At 48.2% G+C, this 26908-nt stretch overlaps 1 protein-coding gene across 8 annotated transcripts in view; it reads right to left on the reverse strand.

The window, feature by feature from the left end:
* Ubr5 (ubiquitin protein ligase E3 component n-recognin 5) overlaps nucleotides 1–26908 on the reverse strand; it is a 115433-nt gene that overhangs the window by 80100 nt on the left and 8425 nt on the right. For all 8 annotated transcript variants that reach the window (XM_021262742.2, XM_013074126.3, XM_013074124.3 and 5 more), the window contains exons 2-5: nucleotides 3702–3746; nucleotides 3042–3123; nucleotides 2585–2661; nucleotides 1000–1119 (exon numbers count right to left, since the gene is read on the reverse strand). In XM_021262742.2, the coding sequence (XP_021118401.1) occupies nucleotides 1000–1119; nucleotides 2585–2661; nucleotides 3042–3123; nucleotides 3702–3746 (324 nt within the window). The remainder of the gene's footprint in view (nucleotides 1–999; nucleotides 1120–2584; nucleotides 2662–3041; nucleotides 3124–3701; nucleotides 3747–26908) is intronic.

A 26908-nucleotide genomic window follows, 5' to 3' on the forward strand; every position in this document is an offset into this window, starting at 1 on the left:
GAAAACTATATTAAGACCCAAGATATGTTTAAGTATATAATTTCTTTATTTACAAATGACCCAATCACAGTTTCACCACCAACAATCACAAGTTGTACTTACACTTGACAGATGGCTGCAAACCCAAACAAAAGTGAGCAGGCAGCACGGCCCGAGGTAATGAGCATGCACGGCCATGATGGGAGCCGGGAGGAAGCGTACGAGTGGGCTGGGGCAGGGGCTCAGAACGCTCCTGACTCTCCCTGCACATCAGCCCCAACACTGCACCAGTCCGAGCTCGAGTCCTCCTACATCACTGTGTCTGCTGTACGCGTACTTCACTAAAAGTCCTAACTGCCACTGGTCTACTTCAGTTATCGTGTCACACCTTCTATCATAACCACTCACAATAACCCAAACTTTGTTCACTGAGAAGAGGATTTAAGTCCAGAAAACAAAGGAAGGTCCTGAGTTCAATCCCCAGTACCGAGGAAAATAAAAGTACAAAAAGAATCCAGGTACCACATGAGGGTAAGCACTGGCCTGGAATCTGTATGCAGTTTCTTTTTTTTTTTTCGGTACTGGGGATCTAACTCAGGACCTTGGGCTTGCGGGGCAGGCGGCAGAACCACTGAGCTAAATCCCCAGCCCTGTATGCAGTGTCTTTAGTTTGACAGTATATAAACTCTAGATAAAACTGTCCAAGAGTTGAGTGTCTACTTTAAAACTAGAAACAACTACCAGATTTGGATACTAGAAAAGAAATAAATCTTAAGTTGTTTTTTTTTTTTAAAGACAAGAATAAGATGCAAGAGATGTCCAAAGATGGAATCATTTAAAACTGTAAATGACCCACCTGGGACAAGAGACGCGGTAAACACAGTAAGCTATTTAGGGGTCTGGAGCCTAGGTGGGTGGAGAATGGCCAGTGTGTGTGATTTTTTTACCCTGCCCCTGTGAGCAAGCTGAGCCTCCCAGAGGTGACAGTCACAATGGACAAGCCCAGCCCCCACAACTTACCCCAGGGTATTGCCTGCCAGCCGGCCCAGAGTCTCAGACCCTGAGAGAAACCACGGGGAGTCACTTGTCCTGCCAGGCCTCGAGGTCCTCCCCGCCCCGGAGTTGCTGTTCAACTTTGACCTTGGAAAAAACAAGAGACAGGAGAATCACTGAGGGTCCCCACCTAAGAACACAGCTGGAATCCAGGCCTCTCGGCCTGGTGATAAAAGCACCAGGCTAACTAGAGTCTCTCTGAAGACCTAGAGACTGCAGGTGAAGGCACTTCTTAGATGTGTGCTTCACACCCAAGTGCAAGCCTAACAGCTGGGCATGGCGGCCCAGCGAGCTACTCTGTGAGCTGAGACAGGAGGACTACAACTTGAGTCCAGCCTTGACAATTCAGAGACTCCATGAGGCCCTACCTCAAAAAGTGAGAAGGGCTAGGGATGCTGCTCAGTGAGCAGGCCCCGGGTTCCATCCCTATACCTGGGAAAAGAAGGGAAATGCAAACTTAACAACTTGTAACAGCCTACCATTCTTTCCTAACTTTCCTGTTTTTTTGAGACAGTGTCTTGCTATATATATAGTTCAGGTTGGCCTTGAAGTTGCAGCGATCCTCCAGCCTCAGGCTCCCCAGTGTGCCACCAATGTGCCCAGCACATTTTGACTGTAACTGAATGCTAAGTTGCATACTGTTTATAGATTTCTTATATGGTTTTCTCTGCATACTTATCTAGAATTCTTTATATGTCTGAAAGAACAAAATGTTAAAGACCCATTTTGCTTTCAAATCGAATTAGCTGACTTGAAATTTAAAAGAAAATAATTATATATAAAATCAAACCCAGACATGGTAGCACACACCTATAATCCCAGCACACAGGAGGCTGAGGCAGGAGGATCATTTCAAGTTTAAGGCCAGCCTGAACTACATAATGAGTCCCTGTCTCAAAAAACTAAAAAATAGGGCTGGGGATTTAGCTCAGTGGTTCCAATGCCTACCTCGCAAGCACAAGGTCCCAAGTTTGATTCCCAGTATCAAAAAAAAACAGCACACACACACACACATACACACAAAAGACCAAAAAATAAAAAATAAAAATCATTTCAGTTGAAGAGCAGATCTGACTTGGGACCTACAAAATAATGTAATATTCTCCTGGAAACCTATTTCTGTTAAGTGAGAACTAACTCCTCTGCTACTTTTAATGTTAGTGTGTTAGCTGTAAACCACTGCTTGTTTAAAAATTAAAACCCAACTGCAAACTAACCGTTTCACTGCGTTTTAAGAATCTGATTTCCTGCTATGTTTTTTTTTTTTTAATTTGAGGATTATCAGTGTCAAAGGGTGTTTAATACAACCGCTTCTCAAAGCTTGGTGCATCCTGTATTCAATACAAACAGCAGGCTGGGTGCGGCTCCAAGGCGGAGGCACAGGCACTCACTCCTCACTCACTCCTCCCACTGCAAACAGGCACTCACTCCTCACTCACTCACACACACACACACACACACACACACACACACACACACACACACACACACACACACACACACACACACACACACACACACACACACACACACACCATGATGCCTTCCTTACCCGTCGTTATTATCAGGTTTACCCAATTCCAATCTGTCTGGCTGTACTGAAAAACCAATCCTGCAAACTCTACCGTCCTATAAAGCAAAGAAATTCTCAAAGTGAAACCATGCATTAAAATGTGCATCTACTTGACAAGCAGACTCCCTGCAATCTCCATGTGAGTGCTGAAGAGGACTCTGAATGACCTTACTCCCTCCCACCGGTGACAGCGCCCAAGTGGACATCTGCCACACACTGTGGCAGGGAGCAGCGGAAAGAGAGTCCCTTGCCTGTCTCCATGGGGCAACGGCCAGAGTGGAAGCCCTGGCGCCGGGAGGCTCCCTCTACAGCCTTCTCGGGGCCAGAGGGCGACATGAGAAGGGGAATGAGTGAGTGGGCTTCCAAGCAACTCCGTGGAGCTGCTGCATTCCTGGGGTACGCAGCTACACTGCACACCTCAGAGGAAGTTCATTACCTCAAGAAGAAAGGCGGCGTGATTTGGTCCCACCACACACTGTTTAATAGTGGCCTGCTCCAATACACTCAAAGGGGGGTGACTGGGAACAAAAAGAAAAAAGTATGTAAGTAAAATTATTTTTCAGATAGTAAATATATTTTAGAGTTTTTTAAAGATCCCATTAACAAAAGAAAAAATAACAGGGAAAGCCTATTCTTAAAAACTGAGTATGTAGCTGGGTGCAGTGGCCCACTCCTGTAATCCCTGCACGTAAGAGGCTGAGGCAGGAAAACTGCTAAAAGGCCAGCCTGGGCTCCACACTGAGACTCACTCTCAAAAGCACTAGAAAGATAATAAATACGTTATCCACACTCACTACAGGTCCTGGGTATGCCAGACTGTTTAAAATCAGCACAGACATAAAATATAATTCAAATGAACCCAACTGATAGAGCTGATGGCTTAAGGTGCTCTTCATCTAATCACATCATGTTAATCTTAATGACACTAAGCTACCACCTAAACATGAGTTCCTTTTCCTAATAAAGAAAAATCCCTCCTTGAAGAAGATAAAATATCTTGGGCTGAGGATGTACCTCAGTGGCATAGCATGTATGAGGCCCAGCACCACAAAAGAAAAGGAAAATGTCTAAATTTAAAATATCTTAAAATTCTTACCTGTTTAAATTATATTTGTTCAGTTTCTCTGAAACTTCTCGTAACCTTAAAAAACAAACAAACAAACTAATAAACTATATGAAGAAATTCCTTTGTAAATAAAATCCTCCTGACAAGATACTTGGTACCATTATTCGGGTGATTTCCAACAGTGGTACTCAGCAACTGTGAAGGTGAGAATGTTTTGTGTATTCTTCACTTCTGTTCCCGAAGGTCACAGGCATGCTCCACAACTGCGTCCCTCTCTACCCCATCAGTGACAATGACCCCAACCACAGTGACCCCGTTTACAGACAAGCAAACTGGGGCTTCTAACCTTTCTCTAACACAAGCTGGCAGGAAAGCTGGTATTCGCCCAAATGCCCGATGGAAAACTCATTTTTAAAAACTGCTGCCCAGGCCAAGACATACTTCAGTACACATGGGATATCGTGAAACTGAATCCTGCAGAACCCTGGCTGGGTGCGCATGCCTCTTATCCCAGCACCCGGGAGGCTGAGGCAAGAGGATTATGAGTTCGAAGCCAGCCTGGACTACATGACAGGATCCTGTCAGAGAGAAAGAAGGAGGAGAGGGGGCGGACAGATGGACAGACAGACTTTGGGAAGCACAGATCTGTTAAAAAGAATTTAAAATGAAGGGTATAAAAAACTCAAAGCCTCACTGACTAAAGGCATAGACTGCATTTCTTGAAGGAACTCAGGACATGAACCTGCACAAACAAGAACCTCAACATCCTTATCTATAAAGCAAGAAAAATATGAGCCTGCCCCATTTCTAAAAAACGTCTTGCCCACAACTAGAAAACTATCTGGGGCTGTAGGACGGAGAGAGAACCTGCACTGCCTACTCCAGTTCTGCGTCTCCCCCCAGGAAACAGTCTTGAATCAATGTGAAGCGTTTGAGCACTCAGCAAAATCAAACCAGACAGCCAGGGACGGAGCTCAGTGATGCTGCGCCTGCCTGGAAAGCACAAGGTCCTGAGTTCGATCCCAGGTAATAGAAAAAAAAAAATCAAACCAGACACTGTCAACCTCAGGAAGCAATTTACAATGGAAGATGCATCAGAAGTAGAGACTTCAGAGTTCAATTCTTCTATTATGTCTGGGTGTAAGACCACAACCCTGTAATCCCAGCACTCGAGAGCCTGAGGCAGGAGGATCCTGCAAGTTCAAGGCCAGCCTGAACTGCACAGTGGGACCTTGTTTCAAAAAAACAAAGGAGGGCTGAAGATTTAGCTCAGTGGTTCCACTCGCAAGCGCAAGGTCCTGAGTTCATCCCTGGTACCAAAAAAAACAAAACAAACAACAAAAAAATTTCTTCTATTATGACACCCAAACGACTGCCTGATCTTTTAAAACTATTTCAGGATTCTAGTAAGCTAAGAATTTTAGAAAACAATGAGGAAAAATCAGAACATCAAGTCAACTGGAAATTCCACTTTCCTTGGTTTTCCGTCCCAGTGAAGCACAGGAAATGTCCACGTTTCACATTAAGGAGCCCAAGTGCAACTTGAAGACGACCACACCAGCCAGCCAAGAGCAGGCAGAAATCGAGGCTGAGACTGGGCGGCCGGAAGCACCCACCTCAAGGCTGAGCCTCCGCTCCGGGCTGCCTCACCAGCTCCACTCCCCCTTCTCAGGACGGGTGCTGCTCACGCCAACTTCCTCCCCCAGAACCACTTCGGACTTCACAATCTCGGGGCTTCCAAAAAGCTTATTTATGTGAGTCACATCTATCTAGCACTAAAGTTAAATTCCAAAGAAATTCTTTAATAATATAAAAATAAGCTTGTTACACACTAGCCTAAATTATACTATGAAAAATATTTTCCCAAAACATACGACAGAGGGACTTCTCCAGACCCCTCTGCTACCAGCTCTGCTTTGCACTGAAGCAACACATAGGTTGCTCTGTCCGCGCATGAACCTGGCTAGAAGGCGGCTCGGACCCTCCCCATACCAAAACGACGATGTGAACGTACCCAAAGAGCTGGCCCCACACAGACAAGGTGCTGGAAAGGGAAGGAGAGTTTTATTTTATTTTTTGAGAGAAGGCCTCACACTATGTTCAGAAAGGCCTCAAAATCCTAAACTCAGGAGCCTCTCCTGCCTCAGCTTCCCCTGTAGCTGGGATTACGGGCATGCACCACCATGCCTGGCTGGAAGGAATAACGTTAAGACCCTTCCCAGATAACTGGGGGCTTTCTTCTCTGACTCTACCTTCATCATTATGAAGCACAGTTTCTCAAGGTCAGCAGGGACCTGAAACCCGCAGCCATCACTGAGCCTGGACGGCACCCAAGTCAGCAGAGACGTGGCAGAGACTCCGGGTTTCAGGCCCCATTTGCTAAAGGAATTCTGGCCTGCAGCGTCTGACTCTGTCATCAGCACATGTCTCAAACTTCCCAAGAAAACTCAAATTTTGCTTGAAAGAGCAAACACATCACTAGCAAGAAATGCCTTCAGTGGCTTTCAGAATAGAGGTCACACTTCACCTAGGAAACCACATGCAACGGGGGAGGGAAACAGGTAGGGGACTAGGCGCCAGGTACGTGGGCCTAATAACCTTAATAACCAAGGACACTACACGCCACAAACATGAGCTACGATAAACAACATCAACAAGAGCGAAAAGGGAAGGGAGCTAGAGGAGGGGGCAAGAGGAGGGAGGGGGTTAGAAAAAGCAGCAGCTACATTATACAGGTGCTGCTCCCCGAGAGGACTCTAAGTGCGTGTATTGCAAACGTGTACTACTAAACAATTAAACAAAAAGCCGGTCACACCCCCAGGTGTGGACATCCACAGTACCAGTCACCTTGCTAAGCCAAACGGTTCCTGAAAGGAAAGCAGCTCCTGCAACCACGGCTGTTGCCAGCGTGCTTTTCCCTCAGACAGCGAGTGCCATCCTCGTCCCTGGAGTGTGAGGACGCCAAAGGATCAGCGAGCACGGAGGAAGATGTAAGAAGGTTCTTCTTTCTCACTGGTCACCAGAGACACCTTCAGTGGAGCTCAGGCAAGAGTGAGACCATATCATCCCCACTGCGGCTGCTGCCGCTGCTTTCATTCCTAAAAAGCCAGCATTTTATCCACCACTGCTTCTGGACCAAGCGGGAATGTCAAAAACGGAGCAATCCCAGCACTCAGAGAGGCTGAGGAAGGAGGATGTTAAGTTCAAGCCCGGCCCAGGCAACTCACAGACTTAATGAGAAGACCCTGGCTCAAAAATATTTCAAGGGTTTTTAAGACTCCTGGCCAACATTTAAAATCAGAAGATTTCGCCGGGGATTTAGCTCGGTGGTTCTGCTGCCTGCCTCGAAAGAGCAAGGTCCCAAGTTCAATCCACAGTACCAAAAAATAAAATAAAATCAGAAGATTTCCCCAAGAATCTCCCATTCCTAGCTCCTCTTGAACACTGAGATCCAGCAAGGAAGTTTGTGCTCTCAGCCCTTGCTGCCTCTGATCAGGACAGAGCTAGTTTGGGAGGGCGGTCCCACCTTGATTCCGGCCTCGATGTGCATGCTTGGCCTCCACACACCAGGTGAATGCAGTCACTGCCCAGCCACGTCTCATTCCTTCTTCAGACGTGGCCTGACAACATCTAAACCAGCTGTCTAACTTTCCTCACTTATGGTCTAACCAGAGACAGCAGACATCTAACCTGAGTCACACAGCGCCTGCCTTCATGGAGGGAAAGGCCATTGGCAGCCTCCTGTGTCACTACTCACAGGAGAACTTCAACATACTGAGGTTGAGGGGGTTGTTTATTTGTTTGTTTGTTTTTGAGACAGGGCCTTACTATAGCTAGGGCTGGTCATCAACTCACCAGGCTAGCCTCAAACTCTCGGCAATCCTCCTGCCTCAGCCTCCTAAGTGCTGGGATCACAGGCGTTCATCACCACACCGTGCTTGGTGAGATTTTAAAAACCTAGTCTCATAATACTGGTTACGTAGCAGAACATGTAAATATTTTTTGAAAAATGACTACCAAAAGGGAAGAAGAAAGCTGCATCTCCACCATTTTGAGGCAAGACAGGCCTAGAACTAAGGCATATTGCTGTCCAGTCGTCATCCCCTGGGGGTGTAGTTAGTGGGCATTTCCTGGGTGTCGGGTGCTGGGAGTTTAGAAAGCAATAAAACATGGTTCCTGCCTTCATCGAGTTTGCTGGGCAGTGAAGGAGTCACACTTCATCAGACAAACACTGACAGTATAAGAAATTCGTGGTGGGCACGGGCACCAGGTACTGAGGGATTCGGGAAACACCTGGTTCAGCCTGAAGTTAGGGTGAGTGAACGTCTCCTCAAAGCCGGCCAGGCAGGAAGAGTGGCGCACAGTTGTGCTGCGGGCTCAGGGAATGGATGCATTTACAGGCAGTTTGTGCACAAGCTGTAATGGTGCAGGAACGGACAAGACAGGGAGGGATGCAGGCATCTGGGCTGCTTGCCGAGGGTAGATGTGACTAGAGATAGGAGGGACACGGAGAAGAAATCTCTCAGTATAAAACTCTTTCTGAGATAAAAATCCATGCGCAGAAACACAGAGTTACTGGGAAATGGGAAGAAAATATTCAGCACGCTCAGAGTCTAGACGGGACCCACGGATCTCAGTGTTCGGCCCCACGGCAGCAGGCCCTGCTAAGAAGCCACACTTGGCACGTTTTGGTAGACCTATAATGTGACAATCATTTTAGAAGTACAGGACCAGCAGGTTTCTTTGGTCACTGTGTGGCTCTCTTAGTAGGGATGCTGAATACTTCTTTCCCCCAGCATTAATTTAGTGTCGGTTACTAAAATGGTGCCGCACATTTTCAAGTAGAGGCTAACAGCATGGATCCCCCAATGAGAAGGGGAACAAGGGAGGGGGGAAGGGGAAGGAAGGAAGGGACAAGAGAAAAAAGAAAAAATGGAAACAAAGCTTTTGTAAATAAGGGGAGAAAGGGTTGTTAGGGAAAGAAAGAGGGGAATGGAAAAGAAGCAAAATATATCATGTGCAAGTACAAATTCCCTATGATGAATGTGATCATGTTTATCTAAAATGTACCAGTAGGACCAGGGATTTAGCTCAGCGGTTTCGCCACCTGCTGCGCAAGCGCAAGGACCCAAGTTTGATCCCTGGTACCAAAAGAAAACAAAAAAAATGTACCAGTAAAACAATAAAATAAAGTTAGTAAGGAAAGGAAAAAAAGAAAGAGTTCACAAGACATTCGCAGACTTGCATGTCTAAGAATTCCCAGGCTTAGCTGTCATTCCCTGGGTCCTCAGATTTCTGCCAGAAGTGGGGATTCAGATGGGCCCTGTTTCACTTGGCAGGCGGTCCAAGCCAGAACCTGGTGGACGTGAGGCTGCAGGTAGCGAGCCACCGAGGCTGGACAGAGCTCAGTCCCACCACAGGGGCCGGCTCTTTCTACGGCATCTCACAGAGCTGTCTCCAGGCCCTGTATGAGCCAACACTACCAGACCTGCGAGCGCTTGGCACATCTGAAGCCCCAGAGCCAGGTGGCAGGTGGCACTACAGCCCAGGTGTGGTTCCAGGGTCTGGTGTGGCAGCTCAGATGGAAAACTGAGCCCTTCCCTGGCAGGCTGGTGTTCTACCTCAGACATTTACAGGAAGCCACCCAGGCCACTGTGTGACCTCCTGGCTGACTTCCATCCTCCTGACAGGAGTTTTGCTTCCATCCCAGGTTTGTAACAATCCGAATGCACCAGCTGCACGTGGCAGCTACTGTGAAGCAAGAAGGTTCACTTCTCAGGATGCGGACATGGCCTTGGGGGAAGACAACCAAGTGCTCAGTCTTCAAAGTTTGCCTGGGTGCTACTTTTTTGGCTAGGAACTCTAAAGTAGTCTTTTCCTCCTGCCTGTTAGCCCAGTTACATTCTTATATTTATGTATAGTTTTGCATTAAAAAAAAGAAATCAGGTGAAACAGAAGGGAGGTGATTAAGAAAGATTAATGCAGAAAGGCCCTGTGTCTTGTGTCCTCCCTTGCCCCAGCCCCCACCCCGCCCCGCAGTGTGGAATGAAGCAAGGCCTTTGCCGGAGCCCTGGTTTTTATTTTGAGAAAAGTTCTCACCAAGGTGCTCCGATCCCAGGCTGGGCTTGAACCTGCCACTGTCCCGCCTCAGCCTTCCAGAATGTTAGGGTTACAGGTGTGCACCCCCATGCCCAGCCTGACTTTTGCTACTAAATTTCTTGTGTCTATTTTACTTTAAAGGAAAATGGCGTGTGTGTGTTCAGCATTTGATTTCAGACGTATTTAACTTCCGAATGGCACAGTGGTTTGGATTTTAATCCCCTTTTCACTTTATTATGAAAAATGTTATTTGTGACACCTGTACAAGCGTTCCTCCTTTAACAACCCAGTTCTGGTCCTGCGACTCCATCGTTAGGTGAAGTAGTCGCTAAATGAGGCATGGTATCTGATATGCACATCGCAACATTCAGAGCAAAGAAATGGTCAAGGGAATCGCAGACCTGATAACTTTGCCTTTATCTCCACAACTCTTCCATACAGGACTGTGATGTATAACAACATAAAATACAGTGCTGTGGTACAGTACCATCAGCAAAAATTACAGTGCTGCATAAACAAGATGTTCTTAACAAAAAGACACTGAGGCTCTATTAATAAGATGTACAGAGATATACAAAAAAAAGAGGGGTCATAACTCCAAACAGTTGTTGAACAGGTAGGTTGTTAAGTGAGGAATATCTATCTATACAGGAGCTTCTAACCATAATGCAGCCCAGGTTAGGGAACGATTACTTGTAGGTATAATGCAATTTTTCTCTATCATGGTTTGCAGAATGTTTCTCTCTAACCTGAATTTTCTCCTGTAGATTAACAGAAATCCTTCAAGTTTCAACTGAAACTCCTTTTAGAGGGAATAAAGTCTCACATTTGAAGCCAGGCATGGTGGTGCATGCCAGTCATCCCAATGGCTGGCAGGCTGAGGCAGGAGGATCACTGTGAGTTTAAGGCCAGCCTCCACTGTAAAGTGAGACCCGGTCTCAAAAACACACACAAAAAATATAAAAATAAAGATATAAAATCACACCAAAGGAATGTTATTTTGCAAAATAACCCCCCTTTACCCCCCACCTCCCCACCAATTCCAGCAGAACTGCAACAGTAAGAGGAATCCTGTCAGCTCTGATCATCAGCCCAGACAGACAGGAAAACCACTCGGCATGCACTTCACAGTCCTGGGAGGCTCTCCAGCCTCTTTCTGCTCTGTGGTTTCATCTGGGCTGCTGTGAGGGACCAAAGGGAGCCGGGAGCAAGGGAGGGCAGCAGGAAGGGGCGGGCAGCCTGCAAGTGCAGCCACTCCCCTCAGTGCCTCAAGTCTCAAGAGCTGGACGCACCTAAGCGCACAGCCTGCACCAGGTCTGGTCATGGGACGCCTTCTGTTGGCAAATACAGTAATATCCTAGTATCTGATGCCGAACCAAAATGAGAGTAATTAAGACAATAATACACATGTTAAATTCTGTTGGCTTGGCTTGGCCAATCATCAGCATCACAACTCTCATGGAAAGGAAAAATTAGTGCTGGACCAGTCCTACTGATACACAAGAGAAGCCACAGGGTTTGGGCCCCAGGTCTGCCCCCTGTAACCTTAGCAACAGCGCCTAAATCTGGCTAGTCATCAAAAATTCCTGGGAACATTTAAAAAGATGCATTCTCAGGCCCTACACAAACTTACTAAATTGGAAATCCAAAACAAAGAGGGGGTCCCCATAATCTGTGCTCCAGCTAAATACATTCTGGTACAGGAGTGAAAGCCCTCTGGAAGGAATAAGCTCCGTACCTGTGAGGAAGGGAAGCAGAAGCCCAGGAGAGAGCAGGCAGGGAGACTGCCCTGCACAATGACCCTGAACTTTAGACCACATCAACACAGCACCAGTGCAAACTCCTAAAACGTTTCTCTAAGCATCCAAAGTGATCCCAATGATCTGCAAGTTCAGAACTCCCTACACTGCAACACCAGAACACACACAGGGATGACCCAAAACAGCCATAAGGTCAGCGGTCCGATTAGGTGACACCACCTCCAGCTAGGACTGTCCCTCAGGACACCCCTCAGATGCACAGCCCACTAGCCTCCTTAAAAGCCTCTGGTCAGCCCAGGCCTAAAGAAACTCTTTAACTCTGCTGAATCTTGTGTCTCCCAAGCTGAAACCAAACACAGAGTGCTTTCTAGTAAAGGCCTGTGGAACCACAGTCCCCTGGCTTGAGACCTAAGCTCCCCAAAATAGAATTCTCTCTACCCAGAACCTGGAGAATACAGTCAGTACCAGAGAACGGAAAGCCCCTCCTTTTAGAAGGGAGAGTTCGACCGCGACAATCTGCCTTTCTTGTCTTTCCTCTCTAAACAAAAATAATTATGCAGTGTTTTTATTGTTTAATCAACTGAATAGATTAAAAAGGTAAACAGCATAAGCAATCTCACTCTGCCTAAAGTTATATTGTTAAAAAATACTAACAGCTACAGCAGATTATTTTTTAAACCTAAACAATACAGCAACTGCATTTTACTCCTGTAAGTGGGAAGAGAGAGGAGACTTAAGGAGAAACAGTGAATTTCAGGATGACTTCCCCTCCCCAGTAGAAGCAGACCTGGCTGGACACCTCAGCCCCATTAAGCCAGACCAATCAGAGGAGCCAAACCCTCAAACCACCCAACAGCCCACCTCTGACCAGAGCCAGGAAGGACATCCTCGCCTCAGGACAGGTGCGAAAGGTGAGTCAAGTCGATCTCTGAAAAGTGCACTGAGCTCCTCCTTTTAGAGTTAGGCAGGGAAACCACGAGGGATGGGCAAGTGTCCGGGGCCAAAGAGCAGGAATCAAGGGCCCTGCCACTCTAGGGAGGGGTAACACAGCTCCTGCAGCGAAGGCTGCAGCCCAGGTGCGTCTGTGCTAGGCTTCCATGATCCTCCAACAAAGGCTGCCGCTTCTTCACCACACAATAACTACTCAACAGGCAGTCCCAATTCAGTGATGTTTCTGATATCCCCTCTGTCACTGTCTCCAAGACACTTAAGAAAAGAAGGAAAGAAACCTCAGTGCCCTTAAATAGTCTGGGTATGATGGGGAGCTCAGGTCGGGAAAGCGTGGGAGGGACATCTCTCCCTGAAAATTGCTGCTTTTCACGTGATTTGAACTCCTGTATATCACTTCCTGCCAGAAATGGGCATGTGCATGTTCTCCATCCTCCAGCACAGTTGGGGTGCACCTGGCCACTTCCTCTTCATGGCTCACTGGACTTTGGAAAGGGGGAGACAGTGGGGTGGTAACCAGGGTGTACGCAACGCTAACCTGACCCCAACTCAGGGCTCTGGATCGCCACCAGCTCAGCCTGGCCCGGATGGCATCATTGGGTTAGGAGAAACAGAACTGGTGACTCAGGCACCACCATCCCGGCTACCACACAGGGACGCACCATGCCTGCCGTTCGGCGGCTGACAGACATCGCCGGGGCTCGCTGGAACCTTTCGTCTTCGGACTGGACTCCACTCTCCACGCCAGCCACGTTCCCTAAGCCAACAGAGCCGTTCCATGGCTGTCCCCAAGAGTTAAGCGAACACAACCCACACCAAGGGACAGGCAAGGGAAAGAGCGTGTCAAATGTTCTGAGTTAACAAGTACCTCCTGTGGTTCAGGAAGCTACGCAAACCAGGGAGGTGGCAGGGCGGCTGGACCAGAGGATGCAGGGACTCCACCACGCAGGTGTGGCCTCAAAAGGCCACGCTGACAGCAATGAAACCACAAGACAAAGCCACAGGACACACGAGACAAGCACCACCACGGCAGGGACACAGGGCGGGGGACCAGGTGCCAACCCTAGGCCCAGTTTTATTGGTGAGGATGCAGCTCCCTACACATCAGGGCTCACGTGACGTGGACTCCCAGGGCAAATGGGAGCTAGAGCTGGGGCTCAGCTCAGCACTGGGGCACTCGCCAGCTAGCAGGGGCCAGCTTCTGCCTGAGAACCAAAATATTAGAAAAAAGGCAAAGGGAAGAGGGGAGAGGGAAGGGAGTACAGGAAACCAGAAGTCTAACAGAGCAAAGAAAAGGGATGAGACAGCAGAACGTATACTTATTCAAATGGATTTGCTTCAAAGTCAAAGATGAGGAGAATAGAAAAAAAGCATCATTGGGGATAAACACACACTATATGATAACAAAAGCAACAATCCAATCCACCACACACACCCAGCGTCCTTGAATCTGAATGCCAATGACCCTCACACAAACGCCTCAAAGGCGTCCCAAGGAGGAACTGGCCACTGGAGAAGGGCAACTCCAGTGAGCAGCTCAGCCTCCTCTACCAGAGCCTGGCAGGGCAAGCAAAATACTGGTATGGCTGGAAACTGAAAAGGAACTCAACAAGCTTAAGCTTACAGATAAAGAAACTATCCCCAAACTGCAAAGTCAAAGACATTTTTAAAAGCACAGACCTGACCTCAGTACTTAACAGACAAGTATAACTACATTCAATTTGTAAAGACAACAGCACTCTACCAACTTTTTACGGTGCCAAGTAACACTTAGAAAAAGTAACCAATTACTACTATTAATACTTTATAAAAAGAAAGATGTTTAAGTCAGAAGAGTAGGAAAGGTCATAATTTAAAATTAAAGATATTTCCCAATAATGGTGGACTGTGAAAACATTCCTAGAAACGATACCAGCAGAAAATTATATCTTAACACTTTTTGATCTCAGGAAAGTGCACATATGAACTTTTAAGTTTAACTTTGATTTCTTCAGGTAACAGTCTGTTTGTTTTCCAGCTGAGAACACAGAAGGCCACTGAGTTAAAGGAGTTACCTGGAAAACTCAATTAAGGGGGAGGGAGAACTCGAGACAGAAGTGTCTCTGTCCCTGTCAGAGTCCAGCAAGCAGCACCTGAATTCCCGGTGCACAGGGCCAGGGTGAGGGACCAGAGCAGTCACACACCTGACAGTCCAGTGGGATCAGAAGGAACGGAAACAGAATCATCACCTCTAGTCATGAGCCACGGAACCAGACACAGCAGGTTGACCCAGGATTACAGGCCTGTGCCACCACGCCCAGCCCAAATGATTGGCTTTCAACCAAAAGTGTTAAAGTTCTCCACAACACCTGAGGACACCATGAGGAGCACTCTAAGATCATCTCAGTGGACTGTGCTGCCACAGCCTACTGGTCACAGTGTGACTGCAAGAATAAATAACAAGGTAGCTGTGGCAGCGGCTGAGGCGGGCAGACTCTTTCTGACTGCAGCGTACCGGGGAGAGGGGCTGTCTGCAGGAGCGGCCTGGGCTGAAGCACGCTGCCTTTACAGGCCAAAGACATCCTGGGTGAAGCTGCGGGTGTTGGACCCAGCAGACCACAGAGCTCAAGGAAGAGCGCCAGGGCTGTGTGGACAAAATGGGCCAGTGTCAGTAAACAGTCGGTGGTCTAACTGAGCTTGCTGACCAACTTGCAAAAGAAGCAGAAAAGGAGAAGATAAAGACCACTGGTGCTCAAACTTGCTCAAGTCTATAGCAAAGCAGAGAGAAGTCCAACAACAGCAACTTCAAGCACTAATAGCAGAATAAAAAATGCAGCTAGAAAGGCATCAAGTTGAATAGGAAGCTTTGTGTAAAGCAGAAGCAGAACAAAATGAATTTATTGACCAATTTATTTTTCAGAAATGAACTGAAAATTTCATTTTTATAGCAGGAAGGCCAAAAAGGAGCCCCCCAAAACCAAAAAACCTCTACCATTCCAGTGACTTGACCGATGTCCTGAGTAGTCAAGAAACAGTGCAAGGAGAGCGCCCCAAAGGCAGTAATGCAAGTCTGGGGAGCTGCTATTAAACATCAGTGCACAGCCAGTGGCCACACAGGGCAGGTCCTCATCTCTTGCATTCTTAGTACGAACTAAGCTGTCTGCAAACTTTGCTCTTTTTTGTAAATTCACAACACTGGAAGGAAAAGCAATAAATTATTGTTTTCAAAGAATAAAAACAAGCCCAGTGTGATGGCGCACGCCGTGATACCAGCACTCAGGAGGCTGAGGCAGAAGGATCACCATGAGTTCGAGGCCAGCCTGGGCTACATAACAAGATCCTGTCTCAAAAAAAAAAAGGAGTGAGGGAAGCACTGCAAAACAGGTCATAACAACAACAGCACAAGCCTTGACTGTAATGAGTCTTGAAGAATCTTTTAAGACTAAAGGCCAACACAGGCCTCCCAAAATTAAATCCTGTGCAAAGTCCTCAGACGTGCACACCCCGGGTGGTCATTCCCAGAGGAAAACAGGTTCCCAGGAAGTCCGGTGCAGGCTTCCAGGCATTAGGAGAGCACACAGTCGTGCCCAACAGTCACACAGACACGGAGCAGGCCGAGACAAGCGAGCAACAAGGCCAGTGCGCCAGCTACAGCGCAAATCCTATTAGAAGCCTGGACCCTGGGATGGAGGCTGGGTACCTGGAGAAAATACTTGAAGTTTTCATAATCTGCAGTTAACCGCATCCTTCCCTCCACCACCTCCTGCACGCACGATCACCACAGACAGACCCTAAAACACAAGTTAATGTTAAAGTTTTAGGGACAAAGAAGAAGAAAGTAGGCGGAACAGTCAAGTGAGCGAGGCCAAGGAAACCCTGGAAGCTGGACAGACACGCAGCTGAGCCTTCAGCAGCCAGGAACAGCGCAAAGCAGTGCGGAGCCACGGCTGACCCAGAGCCCAGCAGGAGAGGGTGAGACCTGCAAGAGGGGCCACATCCTCTGGCCACAGTGGAAGCCAGGGTCAGCGGGCACGAGCCTGGCACCTGCGCCGGGGAAGGGGACAGCAGGTGGCAGGTGCCAGAGGAGACAGCAGAGAGACCAAAGGCTGCCTGCTGACCCCAGGAGCTCACCAGCCACATTCCCACGTTCTCTGGGCTAACCAGGACAGAAAACAGAAGGTCAGTAATGGAAAACAGGGAAGAAAGTCCAAGTGAGAAGGGAGCTATCAAACATCCAACAACCAGAAGTTCCTCAAAAAAAGAAAACTGAAGTATCTGAGAAAAATGTCCTAGGGCTGTGCACTGCAGCACCTACCTGGAGCCCAGCACTAGAGGCAGCTCAGGAAGGAAGATCATGAATGGAAGCTCAGCCTGGGCAATTTGGCAGGATCCTGCCTCTATATAAAAAGTTTTAAAAGGGCTGGGATGTAGCTCAGTGAGAAGAGCCTGGGTTCAATCCCAGTACCATAAGGAAAAAGAGAAAAGATTTCCTAGAGGTGAATGACATGAGCTTCCAGTTATGAAAAAGGGACCCACAGACAGTAAGTGAAAAAGACCCTGCATTCGGGCATTTTTACGAAGTTTCTTAGCACCACAGTCAAAGGCAGACCCACAAGCACCAGGGCACGGGGCCAGGTGGGCGTCAAGCAGTGGATGAGACAGTGCTACAAGGTCTTCAAAGTTCTGAGGAGAAAACATTTCCAACTAAACTAGACTACCTAGACAACAATACTGTACCACCGAAAAATTAATTCCTCTTATCTAAATCAACCAACAAAGTGCATACTAAGTCCAGTGTAGGGATAAGCTCTAGAAACAGAATGACAGAAAGCTCGCTGGGGAGTGGGCGCAGCTCGGTGGCAGCCTGTGCACTTCCTACACGAGGTCTGGGCTCATTGAGGCTGAGCACCAAAAGAAAACAAAATGGAGGGCCGGGGATTTAGCTCAGTGGTTCCAGCACTTGCCCTGCAAGTACAAGGTCCCGAGTTGAATCCCCGGTACCAAAAAAAAAGAAAACAAAATGGAACGAAACTGTCTGAACTACCAAGACTAGATCCAAGAGTCCTTCAAATGTCCCCAAAACAACTAAGTTAAAGGAAAACAAACCAAAAAACCCAGCATCAGCACTCCTGAGTTTCAGAGAAAGTGCAGACTCACTTGGTCCAACCAACTTCTCAGCAGTCATTCTGGTCCCATCTAGGAAAGCAAGAGAAAAAGATACCACAGACACCTACATGAGAGTGCGTGGCAGCACAGTGACAGGCTTAAGCAGGAGAGGGGCCAGGTTAAGTCCAGCCTGGGCAACTTAGTGAGACCCAAGGGCTGGCGATTTAGCTCAGTGGCACTGCGCCTGCCTTGCAGGCCCAAGGTCCTGAGTTTGATCCCTGGTACAGCAAAAAATAATAAATAACTTAGCGAGACCCAGTCTCAAAATTAAAAATGAAAAAGTTTGGGGATGCAGGTCGGTGGGAAGGCCCAGGGTCAATCCCCAGTACTCTACTGACAAAAATAAAAATAAAATGTGGCTGCAGTCCAGTTAGAAACAAAGCAGCGGAGTGAGTCACCTGTAAACGCCACACCAGCCTAATGGTCTCCGCGCTTCCAGAACCCTAAGACAGGGAAGCTGTGTGAGCCACTTCCCTTCTCCCTGTAACCTCGAGCCAGCACCACCCTAATGACCATGGGGCCTGCGCTTGGGAGGTGGCACAATCTGCTGGCATCAGAGAGTGAGACAGTGGGAGGCCCCAAGAACAGTGATGTCAAACACAGGAAGCCTGTGGTGACTGAGTTCCTCTTCCCCTTCGCCCTTCTCCCTGTTCCTGCTACCATCCCTCGACCTTCAGTGACGTAGCTGCTCAATGCCCGCTGCAAGGTGTACGCTTAGCAAGTCCTTCCTGGTCGTACACAAGAACCTGGCTAATTTTGGTCCACTCAGCTGTTAACAGCCATGCACCTTTAAACATTTTCCAGGTTACTTCCATGGACAGGAGTCTTCAGAGGACGGCCCTAAACCTGAACCATATAGATGAATGAACAGAAATGGACAATACAGGGTTCTTAGGGCCCATGATGCCACGGGAACCCTGATGCCCTGACAGAATGCAGAGCACCCAGAAGACAGGAAGCACTGAATGCAGCACAGACAATGTGCAAGGACACAGGAAGGCACGGCGAACACAACAGAGCAAGAGAAGACACGGCTCACGGTGAGGGAGACGGGCAAGGAACAATAACCGACTCACACTCAGAGACAAGAGTCTCTCCAAAAGTCCTAAATGGACAGGCACAGTGGTACACGGCTGTCATTCCAGCATTCAAGAGGCTGAGGCAAGAGGATTGCCCAGGCTATATAGAGTTCAAGGTCCCTTAAACTACATAGTAAGGTTCTGTCTCAAGAAACAATTAGTGCTCACTCCAGCTGCTCATGTACTAAAAATCAATCAAACAAACAAAAAAACCCTAAAAAGGTGAGCGTAATGGCACAGGCTTACAACCCCAGCACAGAGGGAAGCTGAGGCAGGAGAATCTCAGGTTTAAGTCCCACCACGGCAACTCATCAAGACTCGTCTCAAAACAGTGACAGAATAAGAAGGGCTGAGGCTTAGCTCAGTGGCAGAGCACCCTTGGGTCCACTCCCCAGTGTGTGGGAGACCCTGATGAGCCTGCACAAGGGAACTTCCTTGCAAGTTCTACTTGAAACCAACAACTTCAAGGGCCTCGACCTTCTCTAAACACGCTTGTTTCTCAAGTTATTGGCTTGGCTGGAGTCTATAAAGTAGCCAAGCCAGAAAAACTCTTTAACCACAGCAAGCAGAATTTAAAAGCCTGACCTCTGCACTGCCAGGTGTGGTGGCGCACACCTGTAATGCCAGGACTCTGGAAGCTGAGGTGGGAGGAGGAGGCTGAGGCAAGAGGACTGCAGCCAAGCTCAAAGGGGTGGGGGTGGGAGGTGGTTTTAAAGAAAACAAATTTGGAGACTCAGAAAGCTGCTGTTTACTGGCAGGCCCGCTCTGGCTGGCGAGGGCCAAGTGAGCCTCCAAGTTGCCACCCTACACACCGTTAAAAAATAGGCACCAGTATGCACTGGAAACACATCTCCTAACTAACACACAACAAAGGCAGACAGCACTAAGGTTCACAGGTAAACTGAATTAACTCAGTTGACAATTACACAAAAACAGCATGGAACGCTAGACCCACCAAACTGCATGCCAGGCACCATCACTGCCCCTGCTGCAGGTACCTGGCAAGTACCTACAGGCCGTATTTCCCTTGTGAGTCCCCCAAACTTCCCACCAATTCCATCCAAACAGGCAATGACAGGTTTATTGCACTGAACTGGTGTCTCTCATGCACTTCTATTTTGTTTTCTCAAGCGCACAGCATGCTCTGCTCTGCAGGGACCAGACCTGGGACTGAACTCAGTACACGGAGGGGGCAGCAGCCTGCTGTCACGGGCATAGGGCCCTACCACGCCCACAGTCAGCACATCCCAATGGAGGTCCAGGACACACTGCACCTCAGCACACGGCCCTCTCCTCCCTCAAACCTTGGCGACACAGGAGGGACGGAGAGACTGACAGGAGTCGGGTGCGGCACTCCTGGGACGCTCGGTGCTTCCTGTCAAGGCTGCTCTGGAGACAGCAGCCCTGGCCTCCCAGCCGGCGGCCACATAGCACACAGTCCCAGGAGCGGGCTTTGAACAACTGCAGTTCCTACCAGTGACCAATCGGTCACACGGAGAAGCCTCCTGGATCCATAGCAAGTCACTGGCCACTGGCTTTTCTGTCTCTGGTTTTGTTTTGTGTTTCTGAACTGAGCCGAGGGGCTCCCACCTGCTAGGCAAGCTCCTGACCACTGAGCTACAGCCCAGGCTTCTAACTGTTTTACTCCGAGACAAGATCTCATTAAGTTGCTCAAGCTGACCTCCAACTTCTGTGCCTTGTGCCTCTTGCCTCTTGCCTCTTGCCTCTTGCCTCTTGCCTCAGCCTCTCAAACGGCTGGGATCAGGTGTGCGCCATCACACCCAAGTCCACTTCGGTGTCTTCAGTGTCTCTAATGTAAAAAAGATCACCTAAAAATGTATCTCAGACCATGATTAAGAAAAAGTATCTGTGACACAACATAATAAGTGCAGTAACTTTCCCACTGTTAATCCTGACTTCTTGGAAACTCTAAAAACTGATTCTACTGCTATTAGTGCTTCCCGGACACTTTCTAACACCATCCCCACCCACAACTTCTGTGGCTCCCTCTCCGGTGAATGGCAGCCCTAGGTGGGCCCTGGAAACCACCCAGAGCTGCATCTTCAGCTTCCCATAGCAACAGGAAAGCTTTGAGATCAGGCTAACTGGCACTGTGTATGCAAAACAAATACACTGTCTCTTCACATTCATGCAGAAGCTCCTGCAGTTCCATCACTATTTCATTAAATAAAGAAGTGAAGAGAGAGAGAAAAGTGCAAGTCAGGAATGGTGGTGCACGCCTAGAATCCCAGAGGCTGAGGCAGGAAGAACTCTGTGAATTTGAGGCCAGCCTGGGCTACAATCTTGTCTCCGGAAAAAAACCCAAAAAACCCCCTGCAAAACACCAGGAAAAACTGCACATATGTCTAATGTCTCTTTTACATAAGTATCCCTTAGACAAAGTTATGGAAGAATAAGGCCCCTTCCTAATAAACTTTTTCTGTGTGCGATGCTGGGACCAAACCCAGGCCCTCACACATTCCAGTGCACTGCTCTCCCGCAGAGCCATCCCCAGCCCTATCAATGCTCCACTCTACACGCTAACAGATGCCTCCTTCACAGCAGTCGCACGGCACACTACATGCAACAATAGCACCTGTACCCCAAATGTTCTGGAGCTCTCCTGGATAGTGTGAAGGTCACAGCCACCATGTTTCCACAACAGGTAACCCCAGACTCCTGCAGAGCGCTGAGGGCTTGGTCCCCAGGAGCAATATTCTGGGGTGAGGCCTGGGGAGAGGCCTGGCCCACAAGCACGCTGACCTTGCCGATGGACAAGCCCATTCTTGTGTCCACAGCAGATGAGCTGCTAGGAGCGGAGCCCAGGGCTGTTGGTCAGTCATCGGGCCTGGCCTCCTGCTCTCTGCCAGGAGGTGACCAGCTGTCCTCCACCAGGCCCTGCCCCATGATGCTCGCGCCGATACACAGGCGGAAAACTGGGGACCGAAGTTTCAGAACCTGTGAGCCAAGATAAACCTCTCCTCTTAAGCTGTTCTGTCAGATATTTTGTCACAGCAGACTAATACACACACAACAGGCATGCAAGTGGTTAAGTAACTACATGCAGTAGCAGGAAAACTGACTGTTCCAAGGCAGACATATTTCAGAAAACAGAAAACAGAAAACAGTCCTAAGGCTGACAAATGGCTGCAAAGCCACATAGTCTCCCAGAACCGAATGCGCTGCTCTCCACGCGCCAGCCTGCATCCTGGGACCCAGCGCCCCATCTACGCTTCCTAGCTGACACACCTGGCGCCAGCCACAACCCACTGGCATAGCAGAGGAGCCTGGCCACACCACTTTCCTTGGGATTCGGACCTGTCCAGTTCAGTACCTGGTTTGGACACGGTGTCAGCAGCACCTGTCCTCCCACAGAATGCCAGCCTTCCTGGCTTCCACTTCAGGTACATGGCAACAATCTCTTCATGGAGCCCCAACCTCTTCCTCAGGACACTTTGCTACCATTAGTTTAACACCTTTCTTAATGGTAGTTTTTTTTAAAGTATAAATACTTTTTTTTTTTGGTACCAGGGATGGAACTCAGGACCTTGTGCTTGTGAGGCAGGCGGCAGAACCACTGAGCTACATCCCCGGCCCAAAAGTGTAAATTCTTTACCACCCCTTCCATTAAAAGCGGGATCTAGTTACTGTCCCCTGGGTCTGAGCAGCTTTGAGGACCAGGCCTGGCTCTCCTCCAGGGCCTGGGAGCGAAGCCTCCCTCCCTCCCTCCGTCCCGAGACCCCAGCTGTCCAGGCTCCAGAGAGAGCTTCTGGCTACTGCAGCCACCAGCCAACCACACCTGCCTAGCCTGGCAGAGCAGGCATCGCCCGCTGAGCACTGTAAACTGCAGAGCCCAGTGCAGTGACGACTGTCGCCTGACCCACCAGGCTTGCAGTGGGTCACTGTCCAGCAGTAACCATGAGGAAGATTAAAGGCTCTGGCGTCTGCTCCTCTGGTCCTGTGAATAAGGCCGGTCATGCTGAATCTCTGAAACCGCTTCCTCTCTGCTGCCGAGGGGGGCCTGTCTGTGTAAGGAGCATCCTCCATAGGGTTTCAGAAATCTTATCTATAAATCTTATCACCCAGAAACTCACGTGAACAATGCATCTTTACTCCATTCAAACACAGGCCAATCCCTACACAACACTGAGAACGAGAAGAAAGCCCAGCTCCTGTGTATGCAAGTAACAACACGGCCCTGACAGGAGAGCTCGCCAGTCACACTGGGAGCCAGACTGAGAGCACTCCTCTCTGGCTTCCTCATCCAGCCTGGTCAGGGGACACAGAAGGAAACACCACCAAGAATTCGTCATCTCCCTGGAAAGTGATCTCCAAACATCCCGGCAAGTTTACCAGGGTTACCACCTGGCCACTTGCCTCCACATCTTCTTTCTTTTTTGAGACTGGGTCTCACTATTCCAGGCTGGCCTAGAACTCACTGAAATCAGCCTCCCAAGTGCCTGAGTCCTGGGATTACAGGCATGCAATACCACAACTGACTTCCACATCCTTTCAAGTCAAGATGTTGGTGATTAGCTGGGCTGAATGCCACATACCTATAATCCTAGAACTCTGGGAGGCTGAGGCAGGAGAATCACAAGTTTTCCCCAGCATGAGCAATTTAGTGACTTAGTGAGATCCTGTCTCAAAATTTAAAAAATTAGACTATAAAAATTCCAAAACAGAAGTAATTTAAAGAGCAAAGTAAAAGATAATACAAAATAAGGAGATATATCCTTTGCAAATGAGGAGATCTAGAGATACAGTGAGGGCAGAGAGGGGGAAGGGAGGAGAAAAGGAAGTAAAAAGAGTTAAAATAGCCAGGCATGGTGGCTGTAGTCCCAGCACTCAGGAGGCTGAAGCTGGAGGATCACCACAAGTGCAAGGCCAGCCTGAACTGCATAGTGAGACTGTCTCAAAACCACCCGCCTAAAAAAGGGAGTTAAGATTCCTTCTATCCACCCACCAACTTCACACTGAAAAGAAGTACTAATAAACACAAAAAAAGTAAAAAAAATTTTAAATGCCCATGGAAGTAGCCCAATGTGAATGCTCTGGGCCCAATCCCCAGTTCTGCAAAAAAAAGGGAAAAAATACATTCCAATGCATTTTTTAAAATTAAACACCACTTTTTTGGGGGGAGGGTACCGGGGATCCAACTCAGGACCTTGCTTTTGAGAGGCAGGCGGTAGCACCACTGAGCCAAATCCCAGCCCAAACACCACATATTTTAACCAAAGTGTTTTGAACAAAAAGCTCATCACGGGGGCCAGGGATGTAGCTCAGTAGTTCTGCCGCCTGCTGTGCAAGCGCAAGGACCCGAGTTCGATCCCCGGTACCAAAAAAGAAAAAGGTCAATTTTTAAAAATGTTTTAAGAGCAGGATGTGGGGCGCACACCTTAAATCCAAAGTTGGGAGGCTGAGGTAGGAAGATCTCATGTTCAAGGCCAGCCTGGGCAATTTAGCAAGACCCTACCTCAGTATAAAGTAAAAGAGGGCTGGTGATGTAGCTCAAAGGTAGAGCACTTGCCTAGCATGTGTGTAGCCCTGGCTTCTATCCTCCATGCAAAAAAAAAAAAAGCTTTCTGGAGTCTTCATTTGTATTTAAATTATAATGAAAATTCTGGTCAATTCATTCAAAAAAAGGTACTTAAAGTTAGCACAATGTTTATAACAAGCTGCCTTCTCCATGAGTGAGTTCTAAATGTAAAATGGAAATAAATGCTTGACCAAAACCCAAAAGGCCTCCCTTATTCACCACTCCTGTGGAGCAAGGATGGGTACAGACATTCTCTAAATTCAAGTCTGAAATAACACCTGTGCACCTGAGCCTACAGGGATTTGTTAAAAACTCAAGTTCAACTTTTAGAAATAATAAATCTGGGCTGGGGATTTAGCTCAGTGGTTCCAGCGCCTGCCTTGCAAGCACAAGGTCCTGAATTTGATCCCCAGTACCAAAAAGAAAAAAGAAAAATCCACAGAGCCATCATCCATCAATTTATCTTCTATAAAGAATTACACTTCCTGTAAGAAGAAAAATATCTAGTCTTCTTTTTCTGGAACTGGGTATGGAACCCAGGGCCACATGCATGTATGGAAGCAATCACCACTGAGCTTTGTCGCCCGCCGAAAGCAAGGGGAGACAGAGAGAGACAGAGACACAAGAGTGGGAGATAGGGAGAGAAACAGATGACTATTCTGGATTCAATGTTTTTCACATTCTTATTTTTGGTGGATTGCTAACTAAACAAAAATTCTTTCCTAGGAATTTATTCTTTTTCTATTAAAATAGAGTTCGGCCAGGTGTAGTGGCACGCACCTGTCATCTCAGCTCTTGGGAGGCTGAGACAGGAGGATCGCCATAAGTTCAAGGCCAGCCTGGGCTACATGCTGAGTTCAAGACCAACCTGAATTACATAAAACAAATCACAGAATGGTACCAAATATGCTGGAAACTAGAGGTTAAAATTTCTCACTGAGTTCTTGCTTGGCAATATTAGAGGCTCCCACATAGCCTTCCCGCAGATCAGAGCCTTTTCACCCCACAGGAAATGGACGGGGCAAACACTCCCCTGAGACCTGCACTGCATTGCCAGTGTGCCCCTGCTTCAATGCATGCTGCTTCAAGTAAGTTTCTGCTACTTCCCCACCCAACCCACATGGAGAGCACAATTAAAAGAAAATTCAACTAAATATACTCATGTGAAGCTAAATGCATCAGCCAAGTAGTTCAAAATAAAAGCACAAAATAATGCCCAGGCCTTGAGGCTGCAGGGGTGGCGCATACCTGTGGGGCCAGCACTCTGGGAGGCCAAGGCAGATGGGTCGGCCCAGCCCTGTCTGGAAGGTGACTCAGCAACTTAACAAGGTGTCTCAAGCTGTGAAAAGGGCAGGTGGCTCACTTCAGTGTGAAGGTTCCGAGTGCCCCCGCAACACAGAAAAAAATAAAGAAGAGCCTGTCACCATCTACCAGGTAGGACTCACAACATTACACATGAGCAGGCCTACAGCAGCAGCACCGCAAAGCCAGCAAACCCCACCTTACACTGGAGGCACTGGGCCTTCGAGAAGGGGTCACCCAGACCCTGGGCCTCTGCTCTGAGCCTGGCTGGCCAGACACACGGTATCTTCCACATCCATACTACTCTACTCTGTAAGAATTGTAAAACTTGATAAAGAATGTCAATATTTTTTTTTAAATCTTTCTAAGAGAGAGAAACATTTATTACCAAACTTAAAGGATTAAACAGGTACATCTAAATTCAGAAGTGTATTTCTTATTATTTCACCTCAGAGTCTTGGGAGACACTAAGTGTGGTACGAAATTCTATATCCATTAATACATATAACTATCAATTATAATGAAAAAAGGCTGGGTGTGGTGGCGCCTGCCGATGACCCCAGCACTCAGGAGGCTGGGGCAGGAGGATCTGGCGGGAGGGTTCGGGGCCAGCTAGGCTACACAGTGAGACCTCCTCTCAAACACCAAAAAACAAACATTACTTGTAGCACATTAGACAAACTTAAGTACTTTAAATGTTTTTTGGCGGGGAGGTACCAGGGATTGAACTCAGGACCTTGTGCTTGCAAGGCAGGTGGTAGAACCACTGAGCTAAATCCCGGGCCCGAGATACTTTAAATTTTAAGATAACAGCACAATCAGGTGGTTGCATTTCAGTGTCTGTGCATGTCACTCCTCTCCCAGCCCACTTGGGAAGGCGAACTGCCCTCCTCCCCTGCCCCATCCTGCTTCGCCCAGCGCCCGCTTTCCCAGCACGCATCAAGGGTCCACACCCTGTGGCCCCAGCTTTCTCACCCTGGACAGCAGGAACTGCAGACAGTGAAAACCCACTGTCCACATACGTTGTTATCTGCAAGCGCTCCACACTCTCACTAACTCAGATTCTCCCCAGCACACAGGCACCCGGAATGACAGCACCTCCCAGGTCTCAGAACCAAATTCACTGGGCTCCCAAGAGCTGAGAACAGGGCGGCGGCCCACCCCTGCAGCTGTCTTCAGAGCCCCGCAGAGCTCGCCACCTGCCACCTGCAGTGCCTCCAACCAGTCAGCCAGCCCACGTGCGGCTGTCTCCCCGTGAACTCTCTCTGCCACTGTCTACAGTTTAGGTGGCAAAATAATTATTGAACTGAGTAAGCAAAATTTCTTTTCCCACTTCTCCTGTTCATTTTCTTCATTGATCAACGT

Source organism: Heterocephalus glaber, unplaced genomic scaffold (assembly GCF_053883595.1).
Source record: "Heterocephalus glaber isolate CG9 unplaced genomic scaffold, H.glaber_assembly_v1.0 deba00001556, whole genome shotgun sequence".
NCBI lineage: Eukaryota > Metazoa > Chordata > Mammalia > Rodentia > Bathyergidae > Heterocephalus > Heterocephalus glaber.